Here is a 21,905-nt window from a genome sequence, read left to right as displayed (position 1 = left end):
AAGGTGACTTAGCCAGTATGTAGGGGAAATTTCAACATAGGAGCCCTTCACGTTTGCGGGGAAGCCCCAGCAACAAAGATTATTTCTGTGCCCTGTGACTTCGGCCATTTCCATGCAAACGGTGCAACATTTTGGGTAGTCTACAGCTACTTCAAGACACCAGACATCACATGCCAGCTTCCAGGTGGATTAGAAAGATCCCTTGCCACAAAGGCAATTTTAAAACACCCTCCTTCTCATTGCTTTAAGTGAGAGGACAGCTCTTCTCCTGCTTGTAACTTCTGTGTTTTCCATCCAAATAGTGTGACATTTTCACACATTCTATTGCATTTCCAAAAGGTTCGGTTTTGCCTAACTTTTGACAGAAAAGATAAAGGCTAACCAGATATATTTGCATATACCAACTCCAACACCCGTAACCTTTCTGCGACCTGGTACAGGCTGTTTCAGCTTTTCATCTCAAAAGAAAGGAGTGAGAAATGAGTGGCCTGGTTGAGAAGTAAATGAATTCATTCATTTGAAGTCCCGTTTGGTTTTATAATCAAAATGAATGTAACAAGGGAGCTGTGTTTTTAAAATGAAGGCACAACCCAAGTGGGGTGTATCTTTCTTTCTTTTTTAAACACAAAAAGCAGTGTGGAGGGGAGGGCAGGATTTGCTGCCTCCCCCCAGTGCTGCTGTATACACAGCCAGAGACCATTGGTCCACCTTCTCAGTATAGTGGTATCTTGGCTTCAGATTACAGACTCCGCTAACCCAGCTTCAGGTTACAGACTCCGCTAACCCAGAAATAGTACCTCGGGTTAAAAACTTTACTTCAGGATGAGAACAGAAATTGAGCGGCGGCGGGAGGCCCCATTAGCTAAAGTGGTACCTCAGGTTAAGAACAGTTTCAGGTTAAGAACGGACCTCCAGAACTAATTAAGTTCTTAACCAGAGGTACCACTGTATTATACTGACTGGCAGCAGTTTCCCAAGGTTACAGGTAGGGAGTCTCTCTCAGCCTTATCTGATGATGCCTGGGACCCTGTACATGCAAAGCAAATGCTCCACCGTTGAGCTTCCACCTTTCTCAGACACATTCCATTTCAGATAAAAATAGGCCACCGCTTCCCACTCAGTTTGTGAATGGAGCAGAAATGGGAAACGAATGGGAATGGAAAGGAATTAAATGTACCCAGGTCCTTGCGGCTGCCCTGTTGTATCTAGGGCCCCATCTGCACTATGCAGTTAAAGCAGTATCATACCGCTTTAAATAGTCATGGTGCCGTCCCCTAAGAAACCTGGGAACTGTAGTTTGTTAAGGGTTCTGAGAGGTTCTATTCTCCCATCGCAGAACTGTAAGTCTCAGAGTGGTTTACCCATCAATCTCTCTCCCAAAGGAATTCTGTGAGGGGAACAGGGATCTCCTCAGTACCCTTAACAGAGCACAGTTCCCAGGGTTCTTTGGGGGTAGCCCTAACTCTTTCAAGTGGTACGATACTGTTTTAAATGTATAGTGCAGAAGGGGTCTAGCTTTTTTTTTGCAGTGTATTCAGCTGGTGTTCAGTTGTCAAGCTTAGAATTGATTCCATCTTCCAGATAACCTGTTTGTTTGTTTTTTAAGCATTTGTCTTGATTTGTTTGCACAAAATTTGCATGGAGAATTGCTGTTTATTGAGCATTCAGATTTGTTTCCACAGGTTGTATGACATCACTGTCATTCCACACCTCCCAGTGCACTTTATTGTTGCTTCCCTTACCTCAAAAATAATAATAAACAGGGGTTTGTTGCACAAGATCACCAAACCCACTTCAATTGTGCAACCTCTTCTTCCCACAGACCTGTGGAGGAAATTGAACTGTGGTTTTGGGTTGCCAGTTGACCAACTCTGCTCTGCTCTTGTACATTCAACAGGAGCATGACCTGCTGATATTACTAGGTAACAATGTTTATCTCCATGCCATGAAATACTTTGCCTTCTGATTTATTAAATCAAACTGCTATCTATGGCACAGGAGCAATCTAGGCCTCTTTTCCCCTGGCTAGCTGGCAAACTTAGGTGCAGTAGGAAATGACAAGAAGATGACTTCTGGTCTGCTTCTTCTAACTCCATCCACTCTGAATAAACATGGCACCTCCTCTTTCCACAGGTCCATCACCATCGCTGGGAGACAATATTGACACCTCTCCAGTAGCCCTGTTCTCCTCCAATGTCAGCAAGCAGTTTGGATATCAGGTCCTGCAGTTTGGAGAAGGCCCTGACGCTAGGTAATCCCCCAGTCCACATGCCAGGGGATGTGTGGGAAATGATTTTTGTGTTGGGTTTCTCCTAACTGTGGGAAATGAGTGGTTACAGTTGGCGTCCCGTCTCCCCTCCCTATATTTTTTTTATGCTTTAAACACCTGCCAGACAAAAATCCCAACATCAGGAAGCTCCATCTGCTAAATGTCCAAATATCAAGCTGTTGTGAAAGGCAAAAGAAAGTTGGTGCTGTGGATGCCTTGCAGAAGCCTTATTCAACCCTGTGGCCCCTGTATGTTGTTGGACTACAACTCCCACCATCCTGACCATTGACTAAGATGGCTGGGGATTATGGGAGTTGTAGTCGTAACAAACATCTGGGGACCTAAGGTTGTTGAACACTTGCTTAAAGGGAGGAATCAGTCAGGAAGACGGAACAAAAACTTAATTGTCTATCTGCGATAAGTACAAAACAGTAGCAAGAAACTCCTCATACCACCCAGATGCAACCAAGTCTAGGGTCCCCTGCTAACTAAATTATATAGTGACGCAGTCAATGTCCACACAATTGGCAATTTCAGGTATGGCCTAAGCTGATCTCTTAGCAAAAGGCATTCCATACTTTAGGACACCCTCGTGTGAATCCTTTTTTATTGAAGGGAAGGAGTTTTAAAGCATTGTGATTGGCTATGGGTTGCCGTTGCCCTGTCTCCGCTGTCAATTTGAACTGCTTCCCTATGTATATTCAAGTGTCACAACTACCTAAACTGGGAAAATAGGGTGGGGAGGCAAAATTTTCAAGTTCTTGGGGACCAGATGTCCTAGCAAAATGGTAGAATATCACATATTTTACTGATGCATTTGTTCTGTTTCTTCCACGGAGACAGTAGGTGGGACCCCGGCTATTGTGATAGTTTCCTTTTGGCTAGGAATTTAAAAGAGCGGATTGGCTGATTTGAGAATATTGATGGGGAAAAGCTGGAGAGTGAAGCCTCCACTCTCTGCAACTGAACATGGAAGCATTGTGGAGGACCAAGGGGGCACAGGATTCATCTAGGGTGGTGCCTTAGTTGCCCAAAGTGAGAAACCCCCACTGACAGCACGGCACAAAGCACACTACAACAGTTTTGCTTGGGAAAAGAGGAATCCCATACATGTGACTTCGACTTTCACTTTTCTGGATTTATATTCTGTGACTGAGTGGAAAGTTCACATCCTGTTTAGTTTCGTTGGGGGTTTTTTTGAGGGGGGCACTCCCAACCTGTTCCCCTTTTTTTGAACTCTGTGTTATCTTTTGCAGTGTTTTCAAGAAGTGAGAATGAAAAGTTGTAGCAGGGGGTGGGGAGAAGAGAAGAGGAGGGGAGGGGAGGGAAGGGAAGGGCTGGTCCATTTTTTAATGCATAGGAACCTCCCTAAGAGCTGTGCGGCAGGCAGAAATTCAGATGGTGCAGCTTCCCTGCATTGTTTCATTGCCACAAACCCAGTTTGTCTGCCTGATTTCTGCCTGTCATTATGCTGTTAAAGGCATACTTTGGGAACTGCAGCTTAAAGCTTAAATCTTTACATAACACGTGCTATTAATTGTTGTCAGGATCATTGTGGGAGCCCCCGGTGAGCAGAACTCCACAGGCAAAGTATACCAGTGTAACATGCAGAGCGACACATGTGAAAACGTCCCGCTTGATGGTGAGTTGTGGGACGCTAGGATGCAGGCTCTTTTAGGCAACTTTCCAGAGTGATTAATGTGCGTTTTACCTCCTTTCTCGATCCACCATACAGGCAAGCATGAGGCCAGGTCAGAGTTGAAGGGCATTATTCCAGCCAGGCAAAAAAGCTCAAGTTGGATGTGGAGCAGGGCCAGTAGGAGGTGTGCCTGGGGAGCAGTTGTGGCCTGAGGAGAGTGTTCCTGAGGGTCAGAAAGAGTAGCTTGGGGGGCTACATTTGGCACCCAACCATGAGGTTTCCCCACCATTGTTGCAGACCCTGAATAGATAGTCCTCAGTGAGCTTCCACAACTTGACAAGAATTATGCCACAAGAATTGAGGAAGCGCTCCAGAATCTCCATGTCAGAGGTGGCTCTAGGGAGATTCCCTAACTGTCCCTGGTGGCTTGTTCAAATGGCGGCCATTTTGCCTTGGTGTGGTGGGGCCTGACTGGCTTTTAGGCCTGTGCAGCTATCTAGGATTAGGGGAAATGGCTACAGGCATGCAGGGTCTACATTGAGTGTGTCTCATTTGGCACAGATCCGTCTGACCTCGATGTCTCTTTGCAGGGGGCTCTGGGGTGTCCCACCTTGGCATGACCCTGGCAAGTGACGTTCGAGGGTCGAAGATGATTGTGAGTCTGGGCTGGAATTGCTTGGAGGGGGGTGAATTTGAGCAACATAAACTGGGCACAGAGTCTTTGGGTCGTATTCAACTCACTTTTATTCAGAGTCGGCCCTTTAAAATTAATTGACCCAAGCTAGTCATGGCCCGTTAAAATTAATCGACCCAAGCTAGTTATGACAATTCATTGTAGTGAGCCTGCTCTGAGGAAAAATGTTAGTTGAGTCCAGCCTGTGTTTCCAAGATTCATTTGACTCTTATGATGAGAGTCTCAAGAATCCTTACTGTTTATTAAATTTACTTTCCTCCCAAAGGAGACCAGGGTTGCCCCCAGAGACATTTGGGTGCCTTAGGCGCAAACTCCAAATTGCAATTGGAAGTGCTTTTATGCAACTCCTGTTTGTGTCACTTAAGGCCTGTGTAGGAGAATTTCTCTGGGAATCAGCTCAAACTTCAGCTCTGCTGTCCATAATCTTCCACCTGGGAAACCCCTTCACTCTTGGTGGCGCTATCTATCTTTGGTGGCCACAGAGTTCTGCTCTATTCGGTTACTTCTGGAGTTCCAGAACCCCCCTTCTCCATTCATCCGGCTGTGGACTTCCCTTGTTCCAGAACTTTCCTTGTCCCTATCTAATGCCATCTAATCGCTTCCTCTTTTTTATATTTATTTTTCACCTGTTACTTGAAACTTCCTCCCCTGCAGGCATGTGGGCCGGGACTCGCAGAGCATTGTGACAAAAATCTTTACCTGAGCGGGATCTGCTATTTGTTTGATGCCAAACTGCGCAACCCAGAGAGCATAAAGACCGGATACCAAAGTAAGGAGGAAATGTCCCTTCACTCTGGGCAGATCTCACAGTGGGGGAGGGTGCAGCCTATGAAACCTTCAACCAGAAAATTGTCAGGTTAAGCAAAGGTTGGAAACTCAGAAGAAGCTTCTATTATTTTATTTTTAAATAAAATAGTTCCATCTTTAGTTCTTCAGTCATTGGTTCCATCTTTAATGTGAGCACTGTTTCTTAGGAATGCAACTTGCAAAGTTCCTTCCAGAGAGGAGCTAGGTTAAAAGGTGAAACAATACCTCAACCTCTTCTTAGCCTTTCCTTGATGGACTGTTAAGAAACAGTTTCTTGTTTCTTAATATTCCTGTTTGGACACAGGAAATCTCCTCACCCAATTGCCAGCTCTCTTGCCAGACAAGCCAGAGTCCCAACACTTATTTGCAACTTCCCTCTTGTTTATTTGCTTGGTTGTTTGCTTGTATATAGATATGCATATCCCAATACATTGAAAATGCAAGTATTGAAATGGCCACAAGCAAACAAAGAATTACACTCTTTACAAATACCATGAGGTTCTGAGTAAATTTTAAATACTATAATTCCAGAGTATCAATGCATAAACAATAAAGAGAGAGAAAAAGGAAAACCAGCTCACTTCATGTATTTAATATAGCTAATAAAGAGAAGGTATTAACCGGGTCATTTTATTTATATATTTATAATATTCTGTTTATGAAGAATCAAATTCATATATTATAAAATGGCAACCAACCAACTTTGGAACAGTAGTTCTTTAAATATTGCCCATTCTTGCTTGAAATCAATTTATTTTCTTTTTCTCTGGTTGAACCCAAAGCATCCAGGTAATTTTACTCGAAGTTGGCAGTTCCCATAGTTTAATAAACCATTCCTTCCCTGCCCATATTTCCATCTAGATTATAACCAATCTCCCCATTCGTCCCACAGAGTGCTTGAAAGGGAATGTGGACCTGGTGTTTCTCTTTGACGGGTCAGAAAGCATGAAAAATAAGGATTTCAGCAACATTACGGAATTTATGATTGATGTGATGGGCGGACTACACAACAGCACTGTACATGTAAGATATACCGTATTTTTCGTCCCATAGGACGCTCTGTCCCATAGGACGCACCTACTTTTTTGGGGGGGAAATAAAGGAAAAATTTTTCTCCTTTATTTCCCCCCCAAAACCAGGTCGGGGAACAGTGGGATGGCGCTGCTGCGCCTCCCCGCTGTCCCCCGAGCTTGTGGGGCTGGCCGATGTCTGCCCGGCGCGAGGGGCGCTCTGCTTCAGGGCACCCCGCGCGTCGGGCGGCAGGCTGCTATCCACAGCATGGGAAGCCCTGCGGGAACTCCCGCAGGGCTCCCCACGCTGCGGATGTCTGCCCGGCGCCATGGGCGCTCTGCTTCAGGGCACCCCACGCGCGCCCCGGTGCGCAAGGCTTGCCGACACCTGCACGAAGCACGGGGCATCCTCCGAAGGGCACCCCGTGCTCCGCGCTGCAGGCTGCCGCCCGCAAGCCTTGCGCGCCCGAGGGGAGTTCCCCCCGGTGCACAAGGCTTGCCAATACTTCCGCGAAGCATGGGGCGTCCTCCGGAGGGCGCTCCGTGCTGCAGGCTGCCGCCTGCAAGCCTGCGCGCCCGTGGGGGGCGTGCAAGGCTTGCGGATAGGTTCCTGAAGCCTGGAGAGCGAGAGGTATCGGTGCGAAAGCCTGCATTCGCCCCATAGGACGCACAGACATTTCCCCTTCATTTTTGGAGGGGAAAAAGTGCGTCCTATAGGGTGAAAAATACGGTACTTGTCGGACATCAGAAGAAGTGAGCCATAGTTTTGTTTGATCAACCATGGGACAACTCACAGTTAACTTGTGGTTTGTTAAACGAGCAATGTCTTAAGCGAACCATGGTTTAGTGTTATGTGTGAACCAGGTCAATGTCTGTGGTCCTTAGTAGTACACCTTCATCCTTCATCCTGGGCAAAAAGGGTTAGCTTGTTTTGCATTACTGTTTTACCACAATGATGCACTCTTTCTGCTCTCCCCTTCCAGTTTGCTGCTGTGCAGTTTTCGAGCTCACCCAAAATTGAGTTTGATTTCAATGATTATACAAGAAATCCCAACCCTCGAGCACTCTTGAAAGGAGTGACACATATGAAAGGCATTACGAACACCTTCAAGGCCATCAGATGTGTGGTGTGAGTAGCGTTGCTTTCAGTGGGTGGCAAAGTCAGGAATGGGGCCCTTTGGGAAGGAGGGAGTGGGCTCTAACGGATCATGGGATCATGTGTCCTTTGACAAGAGATACATAAGCTAAGAACCTGCCTTGGAGCATAGCCCCCCAACTCTTATCATGACAGTGAGCAGATACCATCGGTTGTAGAGTACCATCATAAGGCATAGCAGTAGCAGAGAAGTGCCGCCACTAACTATAGGCTGTTTCAGGTTGAGATTTTATTGTTCTTTGTACCCATAAACATAAAATACATACAGGAATCAACCTTATTCCTGCTGCAGGGCATGCTTTTACCCAGCTTAGATTTCAGACTATGTCTATTGAATATTTGGCTGGTAGACTTTATAATAGGCAAGTAAAGGAACATTTTTGCGAATGCAGAACAGGCCCAGCAGAAGATGCCGTGCACTATATTTTATACTGTCCTTTATATAATTCACCAAGGATTAAGTGTATTCTTCCCCTTCAGGCCTCCTTACAAGGACAGCCAGAGGATTATAAGACAAGATGGCTGCTGGCTGCTGGATTAAGTCCTTCAGCTCTAGGGTAGCTTTATTTGCACTAGCGGCAAAAAAACCAAAACAAAACTCAGGAGAGTCCTGACTTATATTAGTGCTAATCATTAAGGGAAATTTTAAACTAAACGAATATTTTAAATTCTATTTGCATTCTCAGGGCTTATCCCTGTTTTATGTTCTTGGTGTTTACAGTGTGTTCTCAGAACGCTGTCTTGGGTTTGGAGGGTGGGGACCACTTTTGACTTTTATAAAAAGAGGTCACCCAATATGCCCATCTTCTCCTGCATTCTGATTCCATAAGATTCAAATCGTAGTACAATACAGTGCAGCGTGAGAAATAAAAGAAGCTTTATAAGAAACTCAAATGAATATTCTGATGACTGGCACCCACAAGAAAGCTTGTGGCAAAATTTGAGCAACAACTCTGTTAAAAATCAATATGAATACTTAATGTGGACATGCCATGGACCACCTGGGTGAACCTTACAGACCGCAGTTTGGGAATCCATGTTTTCAAAGGATTTGCCTTGGTCCAGAAAATAACTATTCCCTTGTTTACTGATGGCAGGGACCAAGTTTTCATTCCCGAGCGCGGCATGCGGAAAGGATCTAACAAAGTGATAATCATCATCACCGATGGAGTTGCCTCAGATAGAGACAATGGGGTCATAGCCTCTGCCAAGAAAAAAGGCATCTTGCGCCTTGCCATTGGGGTAAAGTACCTAGGAGTTGTGTCTCAGCCTTGCAGGATAGTGCTTAAGTTATCCAAGGCCCAAACAGAAAACAGCCGGCAGGAGGCTGGAGGAGGTGCAGGAAAGCGGCTGTGGTGGCTGCGCTACCCCACACATCAGCTGTAAGGTGGGGAGGCTGGGCAGCGCAAACAGAGCCTTGCTGTGCCTCCAGTCTATTTGGGGCTTCCTCCGCCCTCACTGACATCCTGTTCGGGCTCCGGGGAGGGTCTTCTCACCAGTCCCAAGGACTCTCTATCACATCCCCACCATTTCTGCATTTGAATTAAATTATTTAATTCCCAGCGCTGCACGTATATGCGGCCGCGCGTGAGTCGATCACGCATAAGTGGGGTGGGGGCGGGGCGGACACCTGTATAGACTCCCCACTGCCAAGTCCTACCTTGGTTTGCCTCATCTGGTCCTTCCTTGTCTCTCCAGATTGGGCATTATTTTAACACCGAAGAAGCTCAGGATAATCTCCGGGAAATTGCCTCAGAACCCACAGACCAGTTTGTGAAGGTGCTGGCCACTTTTGAGGAGCTCAGAGGCAGCTTCAACGACCTCCAGTCTAAGATCTATGCGATTGAAGGTGTTTATTTGGGTTCATGGATTAGTCACTTGTTGGGTTGGGTTGGGTTGGGTGGGATGGAGAAGAGGGAATGGTAGGGAACCCTGTCTTTCAAAACGATATCTTAACAAGCACCCAAAGCTCACCGGCAGAGTACTGGTCAATCTGGAACTTTTGTGGGCAAGGCCAGATTAAGACACGCTGCGGCCCTGTATCAAATTTAAAAGGCTCTATAGCATTACCAAAAAGAAATGGGTTTTGTTCTTTTATTTTTAACCAATTATGTACAACTTGAAATGCAGATTTTTTGTTTTTTTTGTTTGTTTTGGTATTTAGAGGCCACATATCTGAGACCCTGAACTGTAATTTACTTTGCTTGTGTGTAAACCCAGCACTGTCTCTTGGGGCCACTCCCTGTGGTACAGCTGTTCAGCGCATACCCTCAGGGATTGGTTCAGGTGGTCCCATGAACCATATGGGCATATCTGTGGAAAAGATCCTGTGGGCATCACCTGGTGGCAGAGATTAATTTTGGGAAGTGAGGTTGCAGGCCACCAACCTGTCCAAAAGACAGATGGACCCTCTGAACTAGAAGCCACCCTGTTCACTCATGTTGCTTGCGCACTTGCTGGGGTAACCTGGCAGTGAGGTGAGTGTACTCTGACCATGCTCAGAGGGCCCCACTCACCATCTGCATGCAGTGGTGGTGAAGTTCAGTCATTATCTACTAAATTCGGTCACCTGTTCACAATTCCACTACTCAGTTTCCTGTACTCCATAGTTGTACTTTCTCAGGGCTCATCCACACTTCCATTTGCCTTGCCACTTTCCCCAAGGAAAACCCACAGTCCAGTGCTGAATTGGAACAAGTGGCCATTGGTGGGTTTTTTGGCAGATTGCTGTTTGTACTGATTTTGCACTAAAGAGTGGGTTTTATGGGGGAAGCAGGGAGGGAAAGGGAAAACCTGTTCTTAGAAAGAATGGGACAAGCAGAATGGTTTGCAGATCCTCAGTTGAAGCAGCTGAATTTCAGCCTCTTCTATGGTGGGAGGTTTATACAAATACATCTCTCTCTCTCCCCCACCTACCCCACCCAATCTGTGTACATTACAGGTACCAGTGATACTGGCTCGTTCCACCTGGAGTTGTCATCGAGTGGACTCAGTGCTGACATATCCCAGGTGAGCCAGAACTGTGGAATGCAGTGACTCTTGGTGTAATCTGCTTTGAAAAGTGGAGCGTAAACTTCTGGAACAAATAAATTAAAATAAATCTTTTTGTAGGTACCTGCTCAGCAGTAGGTCCTACTGAGCTCATTGGGAGATCACTCCCTGGCAAACGCATGTAGGGATTGCAGCCTGCAGGGTAATGTCCGGTGCCATTATTTATTTCCATTTCCATTTCTGAATGGCTTCCTGCAAAGCATCTCAAAGCCATTTTGCAATATGTTAAAAAGCATAAAATAAAACAGTTGCTTATATATTAACAATTAAAAAGAGCGGCATATTCTAAATCCAGTACAGATGATGAATGGGATAAAAAATCTCTGCTTAGAAACCTTGCTGAAAACTTGTCTCCTAAGCATTGATATTGAAATTGTTTCTTTCTTCCTTTTTCTCTCCATGTCTCTCTCCCATATGGCAGGGCCGGGTGGTCTTGGGTGCTGTGGGTGCTGACAACTGGGCAGGGGGCCTGCTAGAACAGCAGAAGGGTTTGGCCAGTGAAAAGTTCATCACGACTCCATCAGTCAGGAAGGAGATGGAAGGCGCCTACCTGGGTGAGTAGAGAAGGCCTTCCTTTCTCTGGGTCTCTGCACCATCTCCCCCATTAATTGGGCCTTTATTTTCCAGCTCTGTGTTGTGTGGGGTTTTTTGTTTGTTTATCTGAACAGGGCTGTATATAGCTATCCTGCCTATGGACAGTTATTTTTCCTACATAGAGTTGGCAGCCAACCTGACCTTCCTCCAAGGTAATCCAGCGGTGGGGGAAAGAGAAGGCCGCCAACCTTCCAGCTGTGCCTTCTAAGTGCATTTCCTATTGAAGCACACATGAAAGTGAAGGCCACGCCTTCACCTGCCTCCTGGCTGATGCCACATGTGATGGAGCAGAGCAGGAGAGCGGGGTTTGGGGTGGGGGAACTGCCGCACGGGCCAAATTAGGGCTCCTGCCAGGCCTAATTAAGTCTGTGGGGGCAGAGATTTCCCCTCCCTGTTGTAGACAATTGTGGGTTTTGGTATTTGTAAAATTATCAGTTAAGACCAGAAACGCGAAATGCAGTTACAACGGTGACAGCGTAACTTGCACATCAGTGCACCACCCTGATCTCTAAGCAGTAAGAGACTCTAGAGGTTCCCAGAATTTACCCAGGGTTTGGTCTCCTTGGAATGAAGCTCAGTAGAGACTGTGGTGTCTTTAAGATATATAACTTTATTTACATATATATACAACTTGAAGGAAGGGTGGAGGGGCTCACAGCAGTAACTCTCCCATTGAACTTGCTGCAGACTGACTCCACCCCACCCCAACTCATAATAGTAGGATGCCTTGGGCTTTTACCGATACCTAAGGGTTAATCCATGGGTAGGCAAACTAAGGCCTGGGGGCCGGATCTGGCCCAATCGCCTTCTAAATCCAGCCGGCTGATGGTCCGGGAATCAGCGTGTTTTTACATGAGTAGAAATGTAGAATGTGTCCTTTTATTTAAAATGTATCTCTAGGTTATTTGTGGGGCCTGCCTGGTGTTTTTACATGAGTAGAATGTGTGCTTTCATTTAAAATACGTCTCTGGGTTATTTGTGGGGCATAGGAATTTGTTCATATCCCCTCCCCCAAATATAGTCTGGCCTCAGCTTGGGGGGGGGGAGTGCCTTTTGACAATGGGTTCCTTTTCCTCTGAGGCTCTTGGCCCCCTCACTGATCACAGGGGGCCTAAGAAAGCTTGCTTTCTCCCATCTTCCACAAGATTCATGGATCTGATAGGGGAGAAAGCTTCATTGCGTTTTTGCACGTTGAAAGCAAGACCTGACCATCCAGAGCTGGGGTGGTTAGAGATGCTGGGCTTGCTCTGAACTTAAGTTTCTGAGAGCTCTTAGCAAGTTTCTAAATCTCTGTGTTGCAAAACACAGGGCAAAGTGTGTGTGTGTGTTGTGTAGAAATGCCCCTAGTCTACACCTTCTTTTCCTTTGGTATCGCCACCTGATGGTTCTTTTCTTTTCTTTTCTTTTCCATTCTTCTTTTCTTTTCAGGATATGCACTGAAATTTCTACAGCATCAACAGAGAGAGTTCTATGCTGCTGGTGCCCCTCGATATCAACATGTGGGAAGAGTCCTCATATTTGAGGTCAACTCCAGCACAACCAATTGGACATTAAAGCAGGACATTCCAGGGCAGCAGGTGAAGAAAACAGGACTCCTAGAGCTAGGAGGGTCTGGACATACTGGTCAACTTTGATGCCAGGAATGAGGCAAAAGGATGATTATGGCCCCCCCAGTAGGACCAAAAGAGCCCCCTCATTTTGCAGAGCTGATGAGGCTGCGTACACACACCCTGCACCCCTTGTGCTTCTACCACTGGTATACATGGTATCCTGTTGTTTCTTATGAAATAATACATTTCGATGTGTAATTCCCAAAGCAACCTTAGCATGAATTGAGAAAAAGAAAAACTTGGTTAGGTTTTAAGCCAGTAATGTGTTCAGAGCCCCAGTGGCAGCGAGAGCCAAAGGGTAGCAGCTGCCACACTAAAGGCTGGGTGGTATTTCCAGTATATGCCATCCTGCGATACACAATGATTGGAAATTGTGTGTGTGTGTGTGTGTGTGTGTGTGTGAGAGAGAGAGAGAGAGAGAGAGAGAGAGAGAGAGAGAGAGAGGTGGGGGGGAAGCATATTTTAGTTCCAATAATATTTTGGTTCCAAGCTGCATAGGGCTTTGTACACCAAATAGCAGCACCTTGTACCTTGTATGTCAGCTAAGTGGCAGCAAATGCATTTCTGTTGTTGTTGTTGTTGTTATAAAAATTAAACTTATGCTGCCCTTCATCCAAAGATTTTAGGGCAGTTCACAGGATAAAATATAGGATAAATGCACAAAATAAATAGTTTAAACAAAACAAAATAACAACCCCTCCCCCTCCCACAAACACATTTAAAAGCCTGTAGAATATTAATCAGCCAAACGCCTGGTTGAAGAGGAACATCTTAAGGTGTATAATGAAGGTGCCTGACAAACATCCCTGGGGAGAGCAATCTACAAATAGGGAGCCGCTGCAGAAAAGGCCCAGCCTCATGTTTCCACCCTCCGGACCTCTCATGGAGGACACACACACAGAAGGGCCTCAGGTGATGATCACATGGTCTGGGTCAGGTCATATGGTGAGAATCACCTAGGTCACTAGTTGGCCTTAGGCAAGCAGCGCTCAGGCTCTGAGGCCCCTGATCTGCAATATGTGGGTGTATGTTTGAGGATGATAATACTGACTTCCCTTACAGGGTTGTTGAAAGGATTGCAGCTAGATAATGCAAATAAAGTGCTTTGAACGGGCTGTATAAATCTTAAGTATTATAAAGCACATCTTGAGGCAACCTTTGTGCAAGGGCCACCCCTTTCACCCTGGCTGTTTAAATATTTCTTTTGCAGATCGGATCATATTTTGGGGCAGCTCTCTGCTCTGTGGACGTAGATGGCGATAAGGAAACAGACCTCCTCCTTGTTGGAGCCCCTCAGTATTTCACAGAGATGAGAGGGGGCCGGGTTTACGTGTACACCTGGAAGCAGGTGAGCAGAGCTGTGTGTGTCCTGTGCACCTGTGCACGAATCCTGCATTGTGTCACAGAATCAGTGGTTTTGAAAGACAGCAGCCTTTCAAGGGCACCTCTCTTTCCAGGGTACTCTTGTTCGCCAGGGGGAGCTGACTGGGGATCCAGGATACCCCTTGGGCAGGTTTGGAGCGGCCATCACAGACCTGTCAGATATCAGTGGGGATGGACTGATGGATGTGGCCATTGGAGCCCCCTCAGAAGACAATGAGAAAGGTGCTGTCTACATCTACAATGGACACGAGAAGACCCTGCAGATGCAGTACAGCCAGGTAACCAAAGAGGGCTACAGCACTAACTGGCATGCCCATGTGCCGTGAGGGTGAGAGAACCGCTACAGGAAATGAAGGAATGTTAGTAATGAAATGCTCCTCTGCCCACCAAGGAGCCTTCCTCCTACTTTCACTACATGCTCTGAGTCTTTCTCAGAACAGGGACTCGCACAGAACCATGGAGGTGGGGTAATTCTTAAAGGTTCACATTCTAAAAATAAACTTTGGGGGTAGGGTGTGTGCACACACACACGACAGCAATGTGTGCCCTTGGTTATAATTGGGAGGAGAAAGAGTGCGGAATCTTGGGAGCCTTAAGAGTTGGGGTGGGGAAGCCTGCGGCACTCAAGATCGGGGTTGGGAAGCCTCTTTGAATTTGCCCACCTGTCGATCACAGTATGTCATTTGGCATACTGCAATGCCAGGTTATTGAACTGTCATACTTCAGCTGTGCAGGGTGTGGGAGGTCCAAGTTCTCCCAGCCCTGCTTTAGCTGATGCCAAAAACTCATACAAATTAGCACCAGTCATTAAGTTGTAGGAAGAAGCGCAATTTCTTTTGGCTTGTATTTGATCTGTTCGTCCTCCTGAATGGTCACATTGCCTCTTTGCATCATTCTAGCCAGTAGCATTTCTCTCCCACAGAGAATTTCAGGAGCCAGAATTTCTCCTGGCTTGGTCTTCTTTGGACAGTCTATCCATGGAAAGAGGGACCTCAATGGAGATGGCCTCACCGACATTGTAGTGGGAGCTCTGGGGAACGTTGTGGTGCTTCGGTGAGTGGCTCTGCGAGAACCAAGACTCTTGCGCTCTCCCAGAGGTCAGCTGGGGAGTCTAATGAGTTTGTGGCTAAGGCATCCAATCAGTAATCAGTTTAGCTTTTTCATTTTCTGTCAGAGGCAAGCTGTTGCCTTCAATCTAAGACCATGTCAGAGCCAGAGACGCCTGGGAAATGTAGTTTGTTAAGGGTTCTGAGATTTGTTAGGAGACTCCTATTCCCCTCACAAAGCTACAATTATCAGAGTTCCCTCAGAAGAGAAACTGATTGTTAAAACCACTCTGGGAATAGTTGCTCTATGAGGAAAATAGGGCTCAGTCCCCACTGACTTCATTTGCAGTTTATTTACCCCCATCCAGGTACCAGTTTAGGACATGCACCATCTACCCTGATTCAGATGTTGCAGAGCTGGCGGGGGTTCCTCATCAGCATGCTGGTGACCCCTTGCTCCAAATCTAATGACTGTCCTCACCTTGGGGGCCCCAAAGCCAGGACACAAACATTTCTCTTAAATGAAACAACAACCCAAGTTGCCATCTCTGGTTCCTGCAGCTCCAGACCCATCATTACCGTGGTGACAAAGGTGCACTCCTCGCCCAAGGAAATCCCACGGGAAGATGTGGAGTGTCTGGGTGATGCCAGCACCTGGAAGAATCTGGTGGTCGACCTCAGCATCTGCTTCAGCACTAGCTTGGCCACCAAGCACTACCAAGGTGAGGGTTACCATGGAATCGTGGACCTTGCCTTGAGCCTAATCCTGCTGTCCAGGGGAGGATTCATCACCCACATCTGCACCATAGAGGACTGACCTGGGGGCTGAGGCATAACCTGTTCCCATAGTAGCTCCCTTTCCCCAAAAAGTATCCCACATATTCCACACTACCTGTTCTGTCTGAAATTGGTACCTTTTGTTCACCTCACTCACCTTTTATACAAAATTCAGACAACAGCCTCACTAAGCCATTGCATCCCAGCATTTTCTGTGTTGTCCTCTCGTTTTTTCCAGACCAATTGGTAGTGATTATTGTTCCACTTAACATTTGCAACTGCAGTACCAGTTTACTTCCCTTGCATGCAAAGACAGGCTCCAGCGGATGGAGAGGATGAGACTAAGAGTGGGTCCTGTTGTCAGGAAGGCGGTTTCTGCATGTGCTGTGGAGGGAAGTGAGGGGCAGATGGGACTCATCAACCTGGGAAGGTAGCCCAATTAGGAGAAGGAAAACACTGAGCCTAAGGCTAAGGAGTAAACCCTACACAAATCCAGAGTGGAGTCCCTAAAACAGACAGCACCTTGTATACCTCCTTCTGGCAACTCCTGCTGCCAAGCTGGTGCCAAACATCTTGCTGTGCTTTCCTTTGGACCACATCAGCGAGGCCAAGAGGGGGTCTTGTTGTCTGGGCAGCCCAGGACCTCCATACATACTGCCCAGACTTATGCTCCAGGGAGGTCACTTTGATGCTGCTAATGCAATGGACTTCATCCCCGGAGGCCCACTCCATTGTCTCTTGAGACAGACAGGTGTCCTAAAAAAAGGACTAGTTTGCTCTGCTGTTTGACTGGCAGAGCACTGCAAGGCCTTTAAGAACTCCTGTGCCTTGATTTCAAAGCATCCTCTTCGCTGCTTGTGCTCTTTTCAGTGCTTTCTATTTAGTGCAACAGGAGCATTCTTGATGAATAGCCCCATAACTGGACTTGCGGTTCCTTTCAGCAGGGGTCTTCAATTACTGGTACACTGATTGTTTTTATTTTTTAAATAGCACTATTTCCCTCTGAAAGAAAAATGAAAATAAGAAAAATATGAAGGGAATTGGGGGTGGGGGAACCACACTATTTGGATCAGGAACTGAATTATTACAAAAGAATCAAAGGTCAATTAATGAGCAATGATGCTACTGTACCAAACAAGAAACAGAGGCAGCAGCGGCAAGGAGGCAGCTACTAATTAACATTGCGGTGGGTTCTTGCTGGACAGGAATTACTTCTGACAAAACAAGGATCTTGGCATAAAATAGCACCCTACCCCATCTCCCCCAATATTTCCTCCAGGTGGTCTTCATCCTGCTACCCTTCCACTTAAGAGTGTTGGCTGTCTTTTGTCATCAGTGCACCATCCCTTTATATGCATAATCTCTCTCCCGCTTTCCCTCCAGGACCCCTCTCTCCCAAGCTCTCCTTCCGCTTCGAGATTGACCGGAACAGGATGAGGCACCGAGGAGTGTTTAAGAATGGCACGAAAGTCACAGATGGGGTGAAGGAACTCTCTCTGGGAGAAGTGTGCATACAGGAGAGCATTCTCTTCAAGGTAAATGCAGGGTTGTCCTCATTTCCATGAAGCTTCACCTGGGGTGAGATATGGCAGCTGTCCACACAGGCATCTATTGCATCTTGCTGAAGATGCGGCTGCTTCTGGAGTGGGTGCCCAAGAACCCCTCTTATGAGAGTTCTGGCTTCAATATCTGTAAGGGTGGTGCGTGAAGTTATCTGCCAGCTGCCTCCATTCCTTTTCAGAGCTGCATTGAGGATTACATATCGCCTATCAAGCTCTTTATGAACTTCTCTCTTGGGCCTGACAACAACCCTAGCAATGGACACCCTAGACCTGTTCTGAACCCCCTAAGTAACGCAGTGACAGTGGAGGTGAGAGGACTCCTGATACTTTGAAAGTAGGATTACAGGGGCCATCCAGGTGGCCTTTTTAGTCTGCATTCACAATGATTCATGGTCATGATCGTAATGGGGCGGTTAGACACCTACAAAAAAAACTGGGGTTGGTAACTTTTTATGACGCAAATGTTTTCAGGGTGTTGTTGTCGTTTTTGTCCTGCTTCTGTTACACTATAGTGCAAGAGTGTCCCTCCGAATGGCAATACAGTGGTACCTCGGGTTACATACACTTCAGGTTACATATGCTTCAGGTTACAGACTCTGTTAACCCAGAAATATTACCTCAGGTTAAGAACTTTGCTTCAGGACGAGAACAGAAATCGTGCTCCGGCGGCGCAGCAGCAGCAGGAGGCCCCATTAGCTAAAGTGGTGCTTTAGGTTAAGAACAGTTTCAGGTTAAGAACGGACCTCCGGAACAAATTAAGTACTTAACCTGAGGTACCACTGTAATGCAATTCCATTTGGAAAGCATTGCAGAAAACTTAATAAAGTGGAATGGTGTGTAAGAGCTGTTTGACAGTAGGACGGGAGGTTTTGTGGCCATCCATCATGGATACTTAGATCCAAATTGGGAAAAAGAACAACTTAGGCTGTGTACGCATTAGCTGCTTGAAACACGGTGGAGCCATTTCCCCCCCCCCCCCAGTGCTTCAAGTCCCTATTTTTATGCTGCTGTGTACAGCAAACAGGGGAAAGTGATGTCTTCACCTGATGCACATTAGCTGATGACTTTCGCTATGCCCGCAGCCTCCTGGCTCCAATCCAATGAAGCTGCCATCTGCGCATGTGTTGTCATTTGCACATGTGCAATGGCTGTCTGAAATGCTCATGCCCCAGCCTAACCGCCGCTTACGGTTTTCAAATTGGATGGGAGCTGGCTTGAGGGGAACATTCACCAAACAGCAGTATTTCCCAAGAAGCTACAGGATACTGAGGGACTGTGGCTAATGTCATGGGCACTCAGCTTCAGACATCTGTGGTGAGAGTGCACAGGAGCCAAAGCCAGTGGTGGTGTGTGTACACAGCCGTAGCTTCATTTTAAGCTGGCTACACACAACCAATGACTTGTTGGCGATGAAGCGAAACAAAAAAACCAGTGTGAAAGGACCAATAGACCAGGGGGTGGGGTGGGCAAGTCTTGTCTTGACCCCAGATTCTCAGGGAAGGAAATGGGATTTAATGGGCTTGGGCAAAGGAACTGGGCACATAAAGCAAAATTGAGACTGATGCCTGCAGCATGCAGTGGAGGTTGTTCTTTCGGATGTGCAGAACGAAGTACAAACTCTTCTGCATAAGAACATGCATGAAAACAGCTTTATCTGTTCCCAGTGGCTAGAGCTGAAGGGGGAGGGAAATGTATGGGATCCCATGGTTTGGAGCCAGCAGGCAGGAGATCTGGGAACGGGGCAGAGCCCAGCTGTTTTCAGCAGGAAGAGGTAGCTTGTTCAGAAGATGTTGCATATTAACTGTTCTAATATTCTTGGCTCACATGTTAGATTCCTTTTGACAAGCATTGCGGGGAAGACCAGGTGTGTCATGCTGACCTGAAACTCTCCTTTCACAATTCAGGGTATGTTGAACATCCTTGATGCTAACAGTCACTGGTGCTTTTAGTGTAGGAAAACAAATTAAAAGTGGTAGAGGGAGGACAGGTCTGAATTTTTGCAATAATAAGTCTTAGCATATATGCCAGCATATTTTAAATGCTGAGAGTTTTAAATTCATATACATTATAACAGCAATCCTTCCAATAGTGGTTCTCCTGTCAGCATTGAGCATTGGCTGTCCTAGCTGGGGACTGGTGGGAATAGGAGTCCAACAACACTTGGAGGGCAACAGATTAGTCACTTCTGCTTTAAAGGATTGTAGATGGGGGCTGAGGTTGAGAGTGTACTGTGCTTGGTATAGCTAGACTACAACATTGCAATGTCTCTGGGAATCAAAGTACTCCCTGACTGTGTTGCAGGGAGGGAAGCCATTCTGGAGAACACCATTTAAATCTAGAGCAGTGGCCATTTTGAGTTAAACTGTAGCAAGACTTGCACGGTGTTCTGTGAACTTTGCCCCCTGCTTTAGTTTCCAACAATATTATTTTACAAAGCTTACGGCAGTAAATATAAAGCTTACCTTGATTTTATGCTACATTAACACTGTGGCTTCTGCCAAAGAATGCTGGGACTTAATTTGGTGAGGCTGCTAAGAATGGTCTTTTGGAGATCTTTAGTCTTTTTCCCATCATAGTATCACACCTCCCAAGATTCCCTGTTTTGAGTCAGCTTTATGTAGGTATGCCCTATGGCAGCCTTCACCAACCCAGCTTCCTCTCAATGCTTTCGACTGTAACTGTTTAGTGGGCAGCTGGATGGTGAAGGCGGCCTTGCGACTCTGTTGTGAGTTTTGGGCGGAACTGAGACTCAAAGGCTACACCAGTTTCCTAGCACATTCAACAGTCCCACCTCCCAGACCCAGGAACCGAGGCCTGCTAATCAGCTTGTCTACCCAACATCCTCTTGATCAGGTCTCAGGAGCTGGTTGTGTTCCCTGGAAGAGACTTGGACATGAGCTTGGAGCTGGAGAACCGCAAAGAGGATGCCTACTCCGTGACCCTCCACGTGCCTCACATACCAGGCCTCTCCTTTCGCAAAGCTTGGGTGGTAGGTACCGGTATTCCCCCTGCAAAAGAGGCACTGGAACTGGATTGGGGCTGGCTTCAGGTTTGAAGGCTTCCTAGAGCCTGGTCTGATCACACACCCAAACCCTTTCCCCCGCATTTTTGGCAGCAGTGACGAAAAGAATGAAACAAGAAGATGAAGTGCTATGGTGGGCACAGATGCTTAAATCGTTCTCTTCCCAGCCCAGGACCTTAATGGAAATGCACTTAGCTCCCTCCCAAAGGGAGTCCTCAACTTTCACACCAAGCGAGCTGCAAGAGAACTTCAAAATGGAACCCACAGACCACACACTGCCTTGTTGCACATGCGGGGAGAGGAGCGAAGCCAAAAATTGACACACACACACACACACACCGCCTTTGCGCTGCCTTCCCAAAGCCACCTAACCAAAGTGCTAGGCTTTGGGAAGGAGGTGTGAGGCTCTGGCAGGTTCTTAGAGCCCTCCCAGCTCCTTCCAAAGCTGACAAAGCACTAACTAGGCTTTGGGAAGGAGGCTGGACCCTTACCCTTGCTTACCCGCTTTGGGAAGGCAGTGCAAGTGCTTGGGGGTTTCAAATGTTGCAGAGAGCCACCCAGAAAGGCCTTGAGGGCCACAGACTAAAAGAGCTTAGCCTGCCCCACTGGAGGCAAAGAGTCCTATCGTGTGAAGCTTGGACTTCACAGGCAGCAGTACTCTAAGCTCTGCTACAAGCAGCACCTGGAGGCTAAGGCTAGATTTGACTTATCACAAGTCGATGGAACAATGCTATGTTGAGAAATTAACATGACAGCTGGGCTCAGCATGCTGGGCCATTTTTTCAACAACAGCAACAAAAGGGATGCTAACTAGTCCAGGTGTTAGCAACCCAAGGCTGCCAGATGTTGACATCAACCCTGAACTTGCTCCACCCTTTCTCTTCTCGCAGTCCAACACTCTGCTTGTCATGAGCTGCGATGGGCTACTGGATAGCCAGCACCTCAAGGGTCTCTCTTGCAACATCAGCCATCCTGTCTTCAAGAGCAATACTAAGGTGAGCATGTGGTGACACTGACACCTGGCACTCCTTCCCTGCTCAGCCATGAAACTCCCTGAGCGACCTTGGGCCAGTCACAGTCTCTCAGCCTGACTGACCTCAAAGGGTGGTGGAAAGAGGAAAGAGGGTTAACATATGCTCTCTGGATAGCTTTTTCAGTAAAGAATGAAGTTTAGGAACAATGAATTGGCTTAACAAATAATTAAGCAATAACTAGAGAAAATACAATGAGAAGTTTTTTGTTCGCTTAACAAAAAGCGAGAAAAGAAGATATCGTTGGTAGTTTA

The 21,905-nt window shown here is 46.7% G+C and overlaps 1 protein-coding gene across 3 annotated transcripts in view; it reads left to right on the top strand.

Moving 5' to 3' along the window:
• ITGAL (integrin subunit alpha L) overlaps positions 1–21,905 on the top strand; it is a 38,631-nt gene that overhangs the window by 6,807 nt on the left and 9,919 nt on the right. For 2 of the 3 annotated variants that reach the window (XM_083707308.1, XM_083707307.1), the window contains exons 2-21: positions 2,134–2,251; positions 3,817–3,911; positions 4,499–4,563; positions 5,257–5,371; positions 6,302–6,432; positions 7,403–7,548; positions 8,673–8,817; positions 9,274–9,424; positions 10,517–10,584; positions 11,048–11,180; positions 12,649–12,797; positions 14,041–14,178; positions 14,288–14,491; positions 15,136–15,266; positions 15,821–15,981; positions 17,420–17,571; positions 17,778–17,906; positions 19,430–19,503; positions 20,452–20,587; positions 21,511–21,615. In XM_083707308.1, the coding sequence (XP_083563434.1) occupies positions 3,875–3,911; positions 4,499–4,563; positions 5,257–5,371; positions 6,302–6,432; positions 7,403–7,548; positions 8,673–8,817; positions 9,274–9,424; positions 10,517–10,584; positions 11,048–11,180; positions 12,649–12,797; positions 14,041–14,178; positions 14,288–14,491; positions 15,136–15,266; positions 15,821–15,981; positions 17,420–17,571; positions 17,778–17,906; positions 19,430–19,503; positions 20,452–20,587; positions 21,511–21,615 (2,370 nt within the window). In that variant the 5' untranslated portion in view covers positions 2,134–2,251; positions 3,817–3,874. Of the gene's footprint in view, positions 1–2,133; positions 2,252–3,816; positions 3,912–3,945; positions 4,299–4,498; positions 4,564–5,256; positions 5,372–6,301; positions 6,433–7,402; positions 7,549–8,672; positions 8,818–9,273; positions 9,425–10,516; positions 10,585–11,047; positions 11,181–12,648; positions 12,798–14,040; positions 14,179–14,287; positions 14,492–15,135; positions 15,267–15,820; positions 15,982–17,419; positions 17,572–17,777; positions 17,907–19,429; positions 19,504–20,451; positions 20,588–21,510; positions 21,616–21,905 lie in introns of those variants that run through there. The other variant, XM_083707309.1, reaches the window with a different exon arrangement.

This window comes from Podarcis gaigeae, assembly GCF_964106915.1.
Source record: "Podarcis gaigeae genome assembly, chromosome: 13".
Lineage (NCBI taxonomy): Eukaryota > Metazoa > Chordata > Lepidosauria > Squamata > Lacertidae > Podarcis > Podarcis gaigeae.
The sequence above is the reverse complement of the archived record's forward strand: the minus strand, read 5'-3'. Positions and strand labels throughout refer to the sequence as shown.